Genomic DNA, 13,093 nt, shown 5'->3' on the forward strand with positions numbered 1-13,093 from the left:
TCATTGTTGTTTGGCGGGTCTGGGTTGGGGATTCGAACCCGCCACCTTAGGTGTACGTGCCTGGCGCCTTAGCCGGTTGAGCTAAAGGCGCCAAGCCCCTCTGTCCTCTTTCTTGGAGAAAAAAGGAAAGATGCTTTCCAAGCTCTTTGCGTGCCCTAGCTGCCTAGCTCTTCTGAAATTCAGAACAAGTAACATTGATAATTAGGCCTACCTCTCTTGGATTGGGAAACCCATTCGCAGTGATAATCTTCTTGTAATATTGAACTGAAGCCTTTGGATAGCGAGGCTTATTTCGGTCATTAAATTCAACATAGTAGAATCCATATCTATCTGAGTATCCTTTCTCCCATTCAAACTTATCCAACAGAGACCAGGAAGTATACCCTTTTACATTAGCACCGTCTTTTATAGCTGCAAAGACATTTATCCCTTTTTTAGTACATTTCATTTATTTAGAAAAAGAATAATTGTGACGATAATATTAAAATGTTTTTATTTATAACATTTAGAAGCAAGTTTTAGTTGATCATTTGTGTTATCAAATTTTGGTTTTAGTTAAATAGAAAAACAAATGAAAACAAGTGGTTTGTATCTCACCTTTCAGCATTTCATTTATATATCCTTTAAGATAATGAATTCTCCATTCATCACATAATTGAGTACAGTGTAATTTTTGAGATGCTCCATTTTCTGTCACATATATGGGAGGATCACCATATTGAGTCTGAAAGTAAGTCATAGCAAAGAATATCTTAAAAATTCTGGCCTGCAGGTAAGGTTCTAAGTAAGACATTCAGAGATGAACCTGCCATTTAAGCCTGCCATATTCTAATCAAGTGCATTTTATTTTATTTTATTTTTTTTGAGACAGAGTCTCACTTTGTCACCGTTGGTAGATTGCCGTGGCATCATAGCTCACAGTACACTATAGCTCACATAGCTCTTGTCTTTCTCCCAGGTAGCTGGGACTTCAGGCACCTACTACAACGCCCAGCTATTCTTTAGCCACTCTGGCTCAGGTTGGTCTTGAACCTTTGGGCTCAGGCAATCTACCCGCCTCGGCCTCCCAAATCAAGTGTATTTTACTATTTAATAGATATCAGATAATATTTGTTTGGAGATAACATGTATGGGAGGTAAGTTCTTATGAAAGAAAATATGTATTTTTTTTTTTTTTTAGACTCTCACTGGGTTGCTCTGGGTAGGAGTACTATGGTGTCATAGGTGACAGCAACCTCAAACTCTTGGGCTTAAACCATTCTCTTGCCTCAGCCTCCTGAGTAGCTAGGACAATAAGTGCCCACCACAATACCTGACTAGTTTTTTTTTTTTTTTGATTTTGCAATTTTTGGCTGGGTCTGGGTTTGAACTCACCACTTCCGGCATATGGGGCCGGCACCCTACTCCTTTTGAGTTACAGGTGCTGCCCTAGTTCTTGTATTTTTAGTAGAAATGGGGTCTTGCTCTGGCTCAGGCTGGTCTCAAACTCCTGAGCTCAAGCAGTCTACCTGCTTCGGCCTCCCAGAGTATTAGGATTATAAGCGTGAGCCACTGCGCCTAGCTGAAAGAATGTATTACTATTTCTCAGTAGATCAGTATTATTGAAAGGGAATTGTCCTTCAGGTTTTGTTCTTTCCCACATTTTCCATTTTAGGTGAGAAGAGTAGCAAAATAAATTTGGGATAAGACTTTTAGCTAAAGTTACATACATATAATTGGTTATCATAGTAGGCGCTGCCCTGTAAGGCCTGTATTTAGATTGCCTTTGAAGTATGAGTAATTAGGTTTATTCTGTTTTATTAGCTTTCATATGTGGGCACCTAAGCTTAAGCTATGAGAATTTAGGTCTAAATGTCTCATAAATAGTTTAATGGGATAATCACCTGAGCAAAATTGAGGAGCCTTCTTAATCCCCATGGCACAGAATATAGCCATTTAGACCCCAGATCTGGCCAATTTGGGTCAACTAGTTCTATTAAGTCACGATCGTTCTGGTAGCTGGGCCCTTGGCGGGAAGGATAGATCCTTTCTGTGATGTATCGAGTAGTAAAATGACCTAATCCCAAGAAATCAGATGTGCCTTTAATGTAGCTCTTCTCCTGGAGTGAGAACACTGGTAACCTCGACATATCCAGGCCTTGCTCTGCACTCTTCCTTCCTATTTAGAGAGAAAAGTAGAATTTAACAGCCTTGTCTTCCCACAACCACTTTGTTAATGTATCCTGATGATACTGACATGTTGACATAGAAGCTGGACTTTTGGATTTCTCTGTAGGGAAAATATAACCTTAGCTTTTCAAACTGTAATTTTGAAATGTAAACACTATCCAAAAAAATCTTAAATTCATATTGATTAAAAGTAATATTTTCACAGATTACTAAATAAGTGGTATATAAACAACTGGGTGGCCATCTGAGATATCTATATTATTCCTTACATCAAAAACTCATAATTTTAGCTGCTTCTGGGAAGGGAACTGGAAGGGCAGTGATGATATGGGAGGGGCATGGACGTGTTCATTCCTTGTTGGGAGTATAAGCTGACATGACCTCTCTGTTGGGCAATTTTGTCCAATCTTTAAAAAATGTAAAAGTGTATGTCCTTTCAGGGACCAATATCAAATCTGTTTATCCTGCATTTAACTTACATAGGTAAAAGGATGTGTGGCCAAGGATCTTCTTTTTGTGTGTGTGAGACAGAATCTCCCTTTGTTGCTCCTGGTAGAGTACCATGGTGTCACAGTTCACAGCAACCTCAAAGTCTTGGGCTTAATTCTGTTGCCTCAATCTCCCATGTATCTGGGACTTCAGGTGCCCGCCATGGTGTCCAGCTATGTTTTTAGACACAAGGTCTCACTCTGGCTCTGGTTCAGGTTGGTCTTGAACTTTTGAGCTCAGGAAATCCACCCACCTTGGCCTCCCAGAGTGCTAGGATTACAGTCATGAGCCACCAAGTCAGGCCTAAGGATCTTTATTATAGATTGTGTAGCGAAAGGTTAGAAACAACCTACATGTTAATCAGTAGGGACTGGTTAAGTAAATGATGAACTATTTATCAGTCCAACACTGTGAAGCCACTAGAACAAGTGAAGCAGCACTTTATGTGCTAACATGGAAAGAGTGCCAAGATACTTGTTTCAGTGAAGAAATATCATGTATTTGTAAGTACACACACTGACCAAACAGCAGTTTTTGCTCAGATATACAAAGTATACCTCTTTTGGGAAGGAAGGGTGGAGAGTTAGTTAACTTTGTACTTTTTTGTACTTTAAATAACTTGAAACAACCTTGTATAATCTATGCAAAAAAGTTTAAATACATGAATAAAGAAAAGTAACATTTTTATGAATTAATATAAAATGTAACCATAAAAAATTTTCTAAAAAGTCTATTGTTTTAGATAAGATGAGTGAAGTTTATATTATTAAGTATCTGTAACATACTAGCATGTTGTTACTTTCAGTTACATTTAATAACTTGAGAAAAACCATGAGCTATTTTCACTTGCTCTACATTGTTTCATACCATAGCCACTTACTGATGTGGTTATTTAAATATGGACACTAAAGGATAGAACTTGTCGTTTTGTTTAATTTAAATAAACACAGGTGATTAAAGGCTATCATGTTAGATGATGCAGGTACATGACATTTTTGTCATTGTGGGACGTTCTGTTGGGTAGCACGGGACTAGAGATACTTGTGTTCATGTATTTATTGTGAGTACTTCTAAGAGGCTTGACTTGTCAAGATTTCTGGCATAATGCTCTCACTACTAAAGTAAATTTAAACTGCTTAAAGAGGATTCTTCTTTCTATGCAGTACAGAGGAAAAGTTCAGCCCCCTTACCACTTGCATCATTACAAAATTGGAGTTGGTAGGGGCTGGGATTATTAATCTTAAGCTCAAGAACTGCTCTCTGACAAATATGGCTTTTTAGTGCAGTCCTCTTGCAGCACTTGCAGTGGCCTCTGAGGGTCCCAGGAGAGCAAATTTACTACTGTGAATAATAATATGTATCTGCAGGGACATGGGCACTGTCACATCATGAACACTTTTTCCATATGTATCTTGAGGAAATTGTTCTCAGGATTTTGAGTGAATGTGTGCAGACATGTTACAGAAATGGTTATTGCCTAAAGATTTTGTTTAATGTCTTCATTTTCAGATGATAAGATTTACCCAAAGTGGTAAAGCACCTTGCCCAGAGTCACTCACTAGTTGATGTCAGAGTTGGAATTAGAACTTGCTGCCTCCTGTTCCAGATAAGTCTGGTAAATAGTGCTTTAGAAAGGGAACTTTTTGAAATATTGACTGTTCTTAAGCAGATATCTAAGGTATGTAAAATTGTAATGGATTTAAGTGTTATACTGCTGTTCTCTTTTTTTCTTTCTTTCTTTTTATTTTGCAATTTTTGGCCCGGGGCTGGGTTTGAACCCACCACCTCCGGCATATGGGGTCAGCGCCCTACTCCTTTGAGCCACAGGCGCTGCCCTCCTGCTGTTTTCTTTTTTTCAGGGTAGGTGAGGCTGCTACCTCTAAATCAGGGACAATCTGTTTAGATTCTCATGGCCAGACACTGCTGGTTGCCTGCCCAGTGGTCCTGGGCCTATCTTCTTGCCCTCTTCCTCACCTTCTTCCAAGAGACCACCTCCTTAGAGGAGTCCTGGCCTCTCCCCAGCCTGCAGGGCCCTAGTCATGGTGGTCCTAGCACATCAGCTGAGCATGTGGCAGTTCTGTCCCTTGAAGCGTAAAGGGAAGGAAGTCACCTGGAGATAAAAGCTGTTTCTTGGGAAGATTTTCCTTTTCCTTAAAAATAGAGAAAAGGAACAAGGCAAGGATGCTGGCCTTTACCATTTCTATTCCATGTAATAATGGGAGTTCTGACCAGAGTAATTAGGCAGAAAAAGAAACAAAAGACATCCAAATTGGAAAGGAAGAAGTAAAATTGTATCTGTTCACAGATGATATGATCTTTTATGTAGGAAACCCTAAAGATTCCACAAAAAAATCTGTTAGAGCTGATAAATGAATGCAGCGATTTAATAGGACACAGAGGGAACATGGAAAAATTAGTTGCATTCTGTACACTAACAGTGCATAATCTGAAAAGGAAATTAAAATAATTTCAGTTACAATAGTACCAAAAAGAATAAAAAACTTAGGAATTAGCCAAGGAGGTAAAAGACTTGTATAGTAAAAACTACAAAACATTGCTGGAAGAAATAAAGGAAAACATAAGTGAAACATATGCCATGTTCTTAGATGAGAAGACCTAATATTATTAAGATGTTAATACTACCCAAAGTGATTTACAAATTGCATGTATTAATAATTTCTGTGAAAATCCCAGTGATGTTTCTTGCAGAAATAGAAGTAGAAAAACTCATCCAAAAAGTCATGTGGATATCAAGGGACCCCAAAAAGCCGAAACAATGTTGAAAAAAACAAAGCTAGAGGAATCACACTTCCTAATTTTAAAACTTGCCACAAAGCATGAACAACTACACTCTCATACAAGAAAAGAAAAAAAAAACAAATTAAAGTGGCAGAGGAGGGGAGTAGGAAGGGTTGTGGTGAGCTCCATCATTAGAGGTGAGGGGTATATGGCACACCTCTTAGGTGGAGGGTTCAACTATAGCTTGGATTTTACCTAACAAACACAAATAATGTAAACTAATCATTTGTACCCATATATTAATCTGAAAATTTTTTTAAAAATCCACAAAGCAATAGTAATCAAAACAATGTGGTATTGGCATAAAGACTAGTAGAATAGAATGGACAGCCCATAGTTAAACCCTTGCATATATGGCCAAGTCATTTTTGACAAGGGTACCAGACAATTTATTTTTTTTTTAATTTCACCTCAAATTATGTTTAGCATATAGATTATTTAATGGGGAAAAGACAGTTATGCTAGGAACTGGATATCCAAATACAAAAGAATGAAGTTGGACACTTAACTAACACCATATCAAAAATTAAAATGAATCAAAGGCCTAAATATAAAACCTAAAACTATAAGACTCTTAGAAGAAAACATAAGGTAGAAGTTTCATGATATTGGATTTAGCAATTATCTCTTAGCTCTGACACCAAAGGCACATGAAACAAAAAAGTAGACATATTAGACTTCACAAAAATTTAAAAAGTTTGTGCATCAAAATGCTATCAGTAAAAATGCAACCTACAGAAGAGGAGAAAATATTTGTAAATCATGTCTGAAAGAAGATTAATATTCATAATATATAGATAGACTAAAACTCAACAAAAATAATGCAATTAAAAATGGGTAAAGAACTTGAACTGACTTTTTTTCCAAATAGGATATTCAAATGGCCAATAAACACATAAACAGGTGCTCAGCATCATTAATCATTGCGGAAATGCAAATCAAGACTATAATGAGGGGCCAGGGACGAGGCCAGCCTGAGCAAGACCAACTACAATGAGGTGACACCTCACACCCATCAGTATGGCTATGATCAAAGTAAGTATTGGTGAGGACATGAGTAACTGGAACACTTCTGAGTTATTGTTGGGAATATAAAACAGTACAGCCACTGTTGAAAACAGTATGGTAATTACTCAAAAATTAAAAACATGGAGGGATCACTTCTGAGGTTTATCTTACAGGGGTACAAGTGAATCTTTCTAAGAGTAGAATGTGAACGTTTTAAAACAATAACTGAGAAAATGACATGAAGGCTGTGTTGACCAGTTTGATGGAAGTATTTCGGATTGCATGTGAAAACCCCACACTGTACCCCAGAAGTGCATTAATGTACATAGTTACCATTCAATTAAAAAAAAAATTAAAAACAGAATTACACATCAACACTATATACATCCCAAAAGAGTTGAAAGGTGAGGTGAGCTTCAAGATACCCATATTCATAAAAGCTAAAACATGGAAGCAACCCAAGTGTCCACAGATGGGTGAATTAGTAAGGCAAAATATGGCATATACATACAGTGGAACATTAGCCTTAAAAAGCAAGGAAATTCTGACATGTTACCAAGGGAATAAACCTTGAGGACATTATACTGAGTAAAATAAGCCAGTTACACAAAGAAAAATACTACATGATTCCACTTATGAGATACTTGAATAGTCAGAATCATAGAGACAGTAGAATAGTGACTACCAAGGGCTGGGGAGGGGAAGAAGGGAAGAGTTATGGTTTAACGAGTATAAAGTTAATAATTTTGCAAGAAGAATAATGCTAGAGATGGATAGTGGTGATGGTTGTACAAGATTGTGGATGTATCTAGTATTGATGTGTAAAGATGTGATGCCTGGATCACCTTGTGGCCATGGGAAGTGGTGCTTTGTGCAGCTGAAGGTGCCAGGGTAGGAAGATGGAATGAACCTGAGGGCTGAATTAACTATAACTAGCCTTGGATTACCCTCTTCTGAACTCAGGTGAGCTGATACGTTCCCTACATTTTAAACTGTTGTAGGTGGAATTTTTGTTATGTGGCAGTTAAAAGCAGCCAGAGTGATATAGTCCTGTAAGCTTAACCTATATTCATTTCTCTGACACTATGGAAACTGAACCAGAGCTTGGAAAATGTTCCTTCAGCCACAGAAAGAACTGACACTAGGACTGACCTGGCTCATGCCAGCCTCTGACTCCTCTCCCCCACGTGACTGCAGTGGAAACGGAGTCAGGCAGGAGACATGGGACAACAGAACAAAGTGAGAGCAGCCCAGAAACTGCCATTCTCCCCTCCCCCGCCCCAGGTTCTGAAAGTTCTCCATTTCCAGGTATAGGGATTGGGGGTGGGGGGGTGGGGGTCCTTTTTGCCAATTCAAATAATCAGTTATCAGTTCTTTGCCTCACCCAAACCTAGCGAACTTCTGCTCATTTCACCTGGGCTCATCAACAGTTGTTGTAGTATTTGAAGCTTAAAAATATGACTTGCTCACCAATATGGTCCTTCATGGCTTGGGGGTAGTCGCCAGCATAAATTGGGTTAGCAAACCAGCCCAGGCAGAACTGTAGATATCTCTCAGCAGCCTCTACATCCTTGGGGTTACTAATGTCCAGAGGTTCCCCCCAGTCGCAGTTCAGCGAAATCCCTACCAGACCTAAGGAAAGAAAGAAAAGGTGACGGGGGCGAGGGGAGTGACCTTTGCTTCTCTGGGCATTCGTGTGTTCTCAGGATGTGTGGGGTTACGGCTCACCTTGCTGCTTGCTGCGCCACGTACTGTTATAAGAATGCCAGGCTTGGGCGTGGGCCTGAAAGAGGATCAAGAATTCATTTCAATCTGGGGTGGCCTTTCTCCTTAACACAGGACATCCAGTTTAAGACCCAGCATTTACATAAATTCAGCCTTGATTATCCCAATCCATAGTCATCAGACCTCTGGAGACAATTTTTTTTTTTTGTTGACAAAATTTGGTCTAAGTCTGGCATAAATATTTATCAGCCTTCTCTCTTTATATCCTCCCTTTGCCAGCCAGCAGTGACCAACTAGAACAACGGAGGGAATCCTGGGATTGTCTAATGAAGTGGGACATGTCAAACAGTATCAGAATCACATCATTTCAACTCACTACCTTTTACAGATAAGAAGCCCTGAAAAACAACTTCTGAAGACATCATTATTAAAGATGTCTTCAGAGCTCTGCCCTTTAAATATTCACAAGTTTAAGAAATCATAGGCTATGGGCGGCACCTGTTGCTCAAAGGAGTAGGGTGCTGGCCCCATATACCGGAGGTGGTGTGTTCAAATTCATCCCCAGCCAAAAACTGCAAAAAAGAAGAAAAAAAATTGTAGGCTAAATATAGAAGGAGAATGGGCAGGCGGCGCCTGTGGCTCAGTGGGTAGGGTGCTGGCTCTGTATACAGAGGGTGGTGGGTTCGAACTCGTCCCTGGCCAAACTGCAACAAAAAAATAGTTGGGCATTGTGGCAGTGCCTCTGGTCCCAGCTACTCAGGAGGCTGAGGCAAGAGAATCGCCTAGGCCTAGGAGTTGGAGGTTGCTATGAGCTGTGAGTACATCACATTTACCAAGGATGACAGAGTGAAACTGTCTCAAAGAGAAAAAATAAAAAAAGAACGAGAATGGGCTCCGTGCCCATAGCACAGTGGTTACAGTGTCAGCCACATACACCAAGTCCGGCGGGTTCAAACCTGGCCCAGGCCAGCTAAACAACAACAATTGCAACAAAAAATAGCTGGGCGTTGTGGCGGGCACCTGTAGTCCTAGCTACTTGGGAGGCTGAGGCAAGAGAATCGCTTGGGACCAAGAGTTAGAGGTTGCTATGAGCTATGATACCAAGGCACTTTACCACGGGTGACCTAGTAAGACTGTCTCCAAAAAAAAAAAAAAAAAAAAAAAGGGAACAAGAATGTCCTCTGTTCCTGACATGAGTTTGAGGGGTTTGAAGTGGCTCCTTGCGTTCCAGCTTGAAGAGGTTGTCACCTTCTGTGCAAAGTGTCCTTGGGAGCCAATCCTGTCAGTCCTTGCATCCCTGTTCCCTACCATCATCTGTAACCTTGCGCATGTCCTGTAATGTGACCTGTTCCCTCCCCACTGCCTAGAGCCTTTCCTGTAACCTGTCCTCACCTGCCCTGCCTTGGGCATCTTCTCTGGATGTCTCCTTTACTCTGCCCCACCGGATTCCTATCTGCCCTGAGGATCACTGCCCTGCAGCTCCTCCCAGCAGAGAGCATTTTTCCTTGACCTCAGGCCCTGGGAGGAGGTGGAGACTGCTTTGCTCTTCTTTGCTGCTTCCAAACTATTTTTCATTCCTCCTTCAAAAACCCCCGGTCCTTCAAAGCCCATGCTGTCAGATGACCACTCCCAACCCCTCTTCCAGCTGTCTGTGATCAACCCCCATTTACTACCCTTCATTCACTGAAGATTTTTTCCCCCACCACCACACCCCCCTTCCTCCTGTCACCATTCCTCACAAGACAGCTTGGATCTGTAGGTGACAAGTTCCCACTGGCATGTGGTCCATCCCTTTGGCTAGACTGTAAGCCCTCAGCCACGGTGTCCAGCAGAATGCTGGATGACAGGACACACCCGCCATAAGTCTTCACAGAACTAAAGGATTTGGGGCAGAGCAGCAGAGGGCTGAGCTCAGGCTCCCACCCCTGGATCAGGCAGAGCTGACATTGGAGCTCTCTCTCCACCAGCAGACCCCATCTCACCTTAATGATGTGATGTGCCGCCGTGTACAGGCCAGTGCCACGGAGCTTCAGGCCAGGCGGGTGGTAACCTGTCTCATAGCCTTTTTCTGCCATTGCCTACAGGGACAGGAAGTCGTAAGAAGTGGTAGAAGGGAGCTCTCAGTGTAGGAAGTGGACTTTCCCACCTGAAGAGGGGCCCTGCTTACCTGAGGATCACTGAAAGTAATCCAATGCTTCACCCGGTCCCCAAAGGCCTCAAAGCACAGATCAGCATAATCACTGAAGTAGCTGGTCATACTCACGTTCTGCCACCCGCCGTATCTGACCTGGAGCAGCTGTGAACAGAGAGGCCGGTGCCCCAGGGACGACAGTGGCAGTGACAAACCATAAAGCGATTTAAATGTGGAGATCTGCTGTGTGACCCTCTTCATACACACAAGAGGGAGGCAGCAGAGGGAGTGTGATACTCTGTTGCTTAGAAGGAACAGACAGAATGAATATTTAAGAAAATTTGCCAGAGGAAAGGAGTCTGATATTGCGGAAAATATCTTGAATATAGGTTCTGAAGAAATAACATCTGACACCAGGCATGAAAGCTCTAATGAGAATTCTGGGTGTTGTGCAGATGTTGGAAGCCTCCCAGAAGCCTTGCCATGGGGGCAGGGTCTGCCTAGTCTTGCCTCTACCTCTGGGCCCCTAGGTCCTCAGTCAGCTCCTTCCTGTTGAGCTAAGCTGCCCTTGGGCCTCTGAACCTTCCGCTGCCCTTACCAGGGGCAGGTCCCAGTGGTGCAAGGTCACGATGGGCGTGATGTTGATCTTCAGAAGGGCATCGATAAAATCACTGTAGAATTTGATTCCCTTCTTGTTCACCTGCTCCGCTGTAGGCAAAATAAAAGAAGACTCTACGAGGAAGGGCCTTGGCTTTCTGGAGTGCAGCAGTTGTGCCTGTGGCTTTTTGCACCTGACAGCACCCTCAGCCCACCAGTCTTCTGAGTCTCAGAGGGGTGGTAAAGATAGGCCCAGGAGCCCAGTCACCTGCAGAACCTGTGAGAGCTGCTGCTATCAGCAACCATGTTCATGGCTGGTCTCCCTCCCTAGAACTCTATGGTGTCCCTGCAAAGCCAACATGGCCAAAAGGGGCTGCACTTGGGTGTAGGAGAGACTCCCCTAGCTCACCTCGGACGCCTGTAGGCAGGAGCCGGGGCCAAGACAGGGAGAATCGGTAGTGGTTGACCTGCAGCTCCCTCAGCAGAACGATGTCCTCCTGTGCAGACAAGGGTGAGGAGGCAAGGCCGGTCATCTGGGGCCCTGGGAGAGGGGTGAGGGGGAGCAAGTAGGGGTCAACTGTGCCTCAGGGCCAAGGCTCTCGTCTGTAACTCTTGGTGTGTGAGGAGGGACCTGTTTCCTCATATACACAGTAGATGTGATTACCACCTGGCCCTACCTCATGAAAGAGCTATGCCAAGAGTCCAGTAAAACATGTGTAGGGGCACTTTGAGGGTGTTCCTAATAAACTTGGATGATGAATCCCCCAAGAAGCCGTCCAGAGAGGAAAGTGGGTGCTCCACAGGGGAACAATTCACAAGCAGGGACCAGGGGTTCAGGCCACTGTGGCCTACAGAGGTCATGGCATTAGCCCTTCTGCTGCTGATCCCTTGGACTAAGGCCCTGGCTCAGGTGAGGCCCTGTGTCCTTTTCTCCCCGCCCCCCACATTCTGGCACCCCCCCCAGCCCCCCAGCCCCCCAGCCCCCAGCCACCACCGCCCCCCCTTGACATTGTCATCCAGGTTCCCCCAATGCGTCCCTCCCCCCCACTCACCTGGACCTTGTAGTAGCTATCACAGGCCACATCAGCCGTCTCATCCCCGAGCACTTTCCCTTTCCCACTGTGCGTGAAGGCGTCCCAGATGCTGGGCCCTTTCCCATCCTGGTCCCAGGCACCCTCTGTCTGGTAGGCAGAACTGCCCACACCCCAGGAGAAGCCTGCAGGGAGAGACCCACGCTGGGCCCTGGGCACTCCCACCTCACCAGCCATGGGCAGTGCCTCCCAGACCTCATGGCAGGACCCTCCCTGCCACTCTGCCCTACTCCTTGTCTCTTAGGAGCAGGAACAAGTGAGCCAGGGTAGAGGGGAAGATATATTAACATTTTTTTGGCACAATTTTAGCTCTGAATAGCATTTATTGCCTGTATAATTTTTAGTAATTTAAGAAAAAAATCTGTTAGAAACTTCATTTTACAACCACATGGAGGTATGTTTCCCATCCAGTCAGGAAACTAAAACCAAACTCCTTGGCAAGTCACTCAAGGTGGGCAGGCAGACAGAGACAGAGGATGGGCAGACTAACACAGGAGTGGACAGACCAAGCGGAAAGGTTCCATAGTAGAAGGAGGCCTCTTCTGGGGACCCCTTCTTGGCGGCCCCCAGCCTGAGCACCAGCAGTAGCATCCACCAAAGGGTGACATCCTGCACTGGCTTCATGGTACCCGGTCCTTCCCCATACCTGAAAAAGCACACCTGACTCTTGCAGGCCCACACAGCTAGGCTGGGGACCAGAGCCAAGCTGGGGGCAGGGGCAGGATAGGAAGTGGGGGAGCTTTATCTAGTAGACCCACTAGCAGAGGCTGAGGCTGGACACTGGATACCATTCCCGTTTTAAACTGAAGAGAAGACAAAGGCTGGGCTTGGGGAACTCCAGGTCTGATGACCAAGGCCCCAAACTACCCTCTCCCCAACTGGCTCCCTATTTTATTGGGGAGACCCAGCTGGTACGCCTATCTAATGGGGAAGCCACCTCTGCCCTCCGGAAGCTCCAGTCTTGTGGGAGCCCACGGAGCCCCTGCAGTACCCCAACTTACACACTGTGACATGTGTGGGGGAATCAGCTCCCTTCTCCAGCTGGGGTCACCCATCCCAGGGCTTCAGAACTGAGTGTTAGGAA

At 43.8% G+C, this 13,093-nt stretch overlaps 1 protein-coding gene across 1 annotated transcript in view; it reads right to left on the reverse strand.

Annotated features, from left to right (window-relative positions):
* LCTL (lactase like) overlaps positions 1–12,633 on the reverse strand; it is a 20,936-nt gene extending 8,303 nt beyond the window's left edge. The window contains exons 1-11 of the mRNA XM_003784449.2: positions 12,516–12,633; positions 11,971–12,134; positions 11,328–11,415; positions 10,920–11,029; positions 10,358–10,486; positions 10,173–10,268; positions 8,194–8,248; positions 7,936–8,097; positions 1,884–2,158; positions 598–724; positions 212–411 (exon numbers count right to left, since the gene is read on the reverse strand). Coding sequence (XP_003784497.1) covers positions 212–411; positions 598–724; positions 1,884–2,158; positions 7,936–8,097; positions 8,194–8,248; positions 10,173–10,268; positions 10,358–10,486; positions 10,920–11,029; positions 11,328–11,415; positions 11,971–12,134; positions 12,516–12,633 — 1,524 coding nt within the window. The remainder of the gene's footprint in view (positions 1–211; positions 412–597; positions 725–1,883; positions 2,159–7,935; positions 8,098–8,193; positions 8,249–10,172; positions 10,269–10,357; positions 10,487–10,919; positions 11,030–11,327; positions 11,416–11,970; positions 12,135–12,515) is intronic.
* Between the last annotated feature and the right edge of the window lie 460 nt (positions 12,634–13,093).

This window comes from Otolemur garnettii, unplaced genomic scaffold (genome assembly GCF_000181295.1).
Source record: "Otolemur garnettii isolate 467f Iridium unplaced genomic scaffold, OtoGar3 scaffold00011, whole genome shotgun sequence".
NCBI classification, from domain to species: domain Eukaryota; kingdom Metazoa; phylum Chordata; class Mammalia; order Primates; family Galagidae; genus Otolemur; species Otolemur garnettii.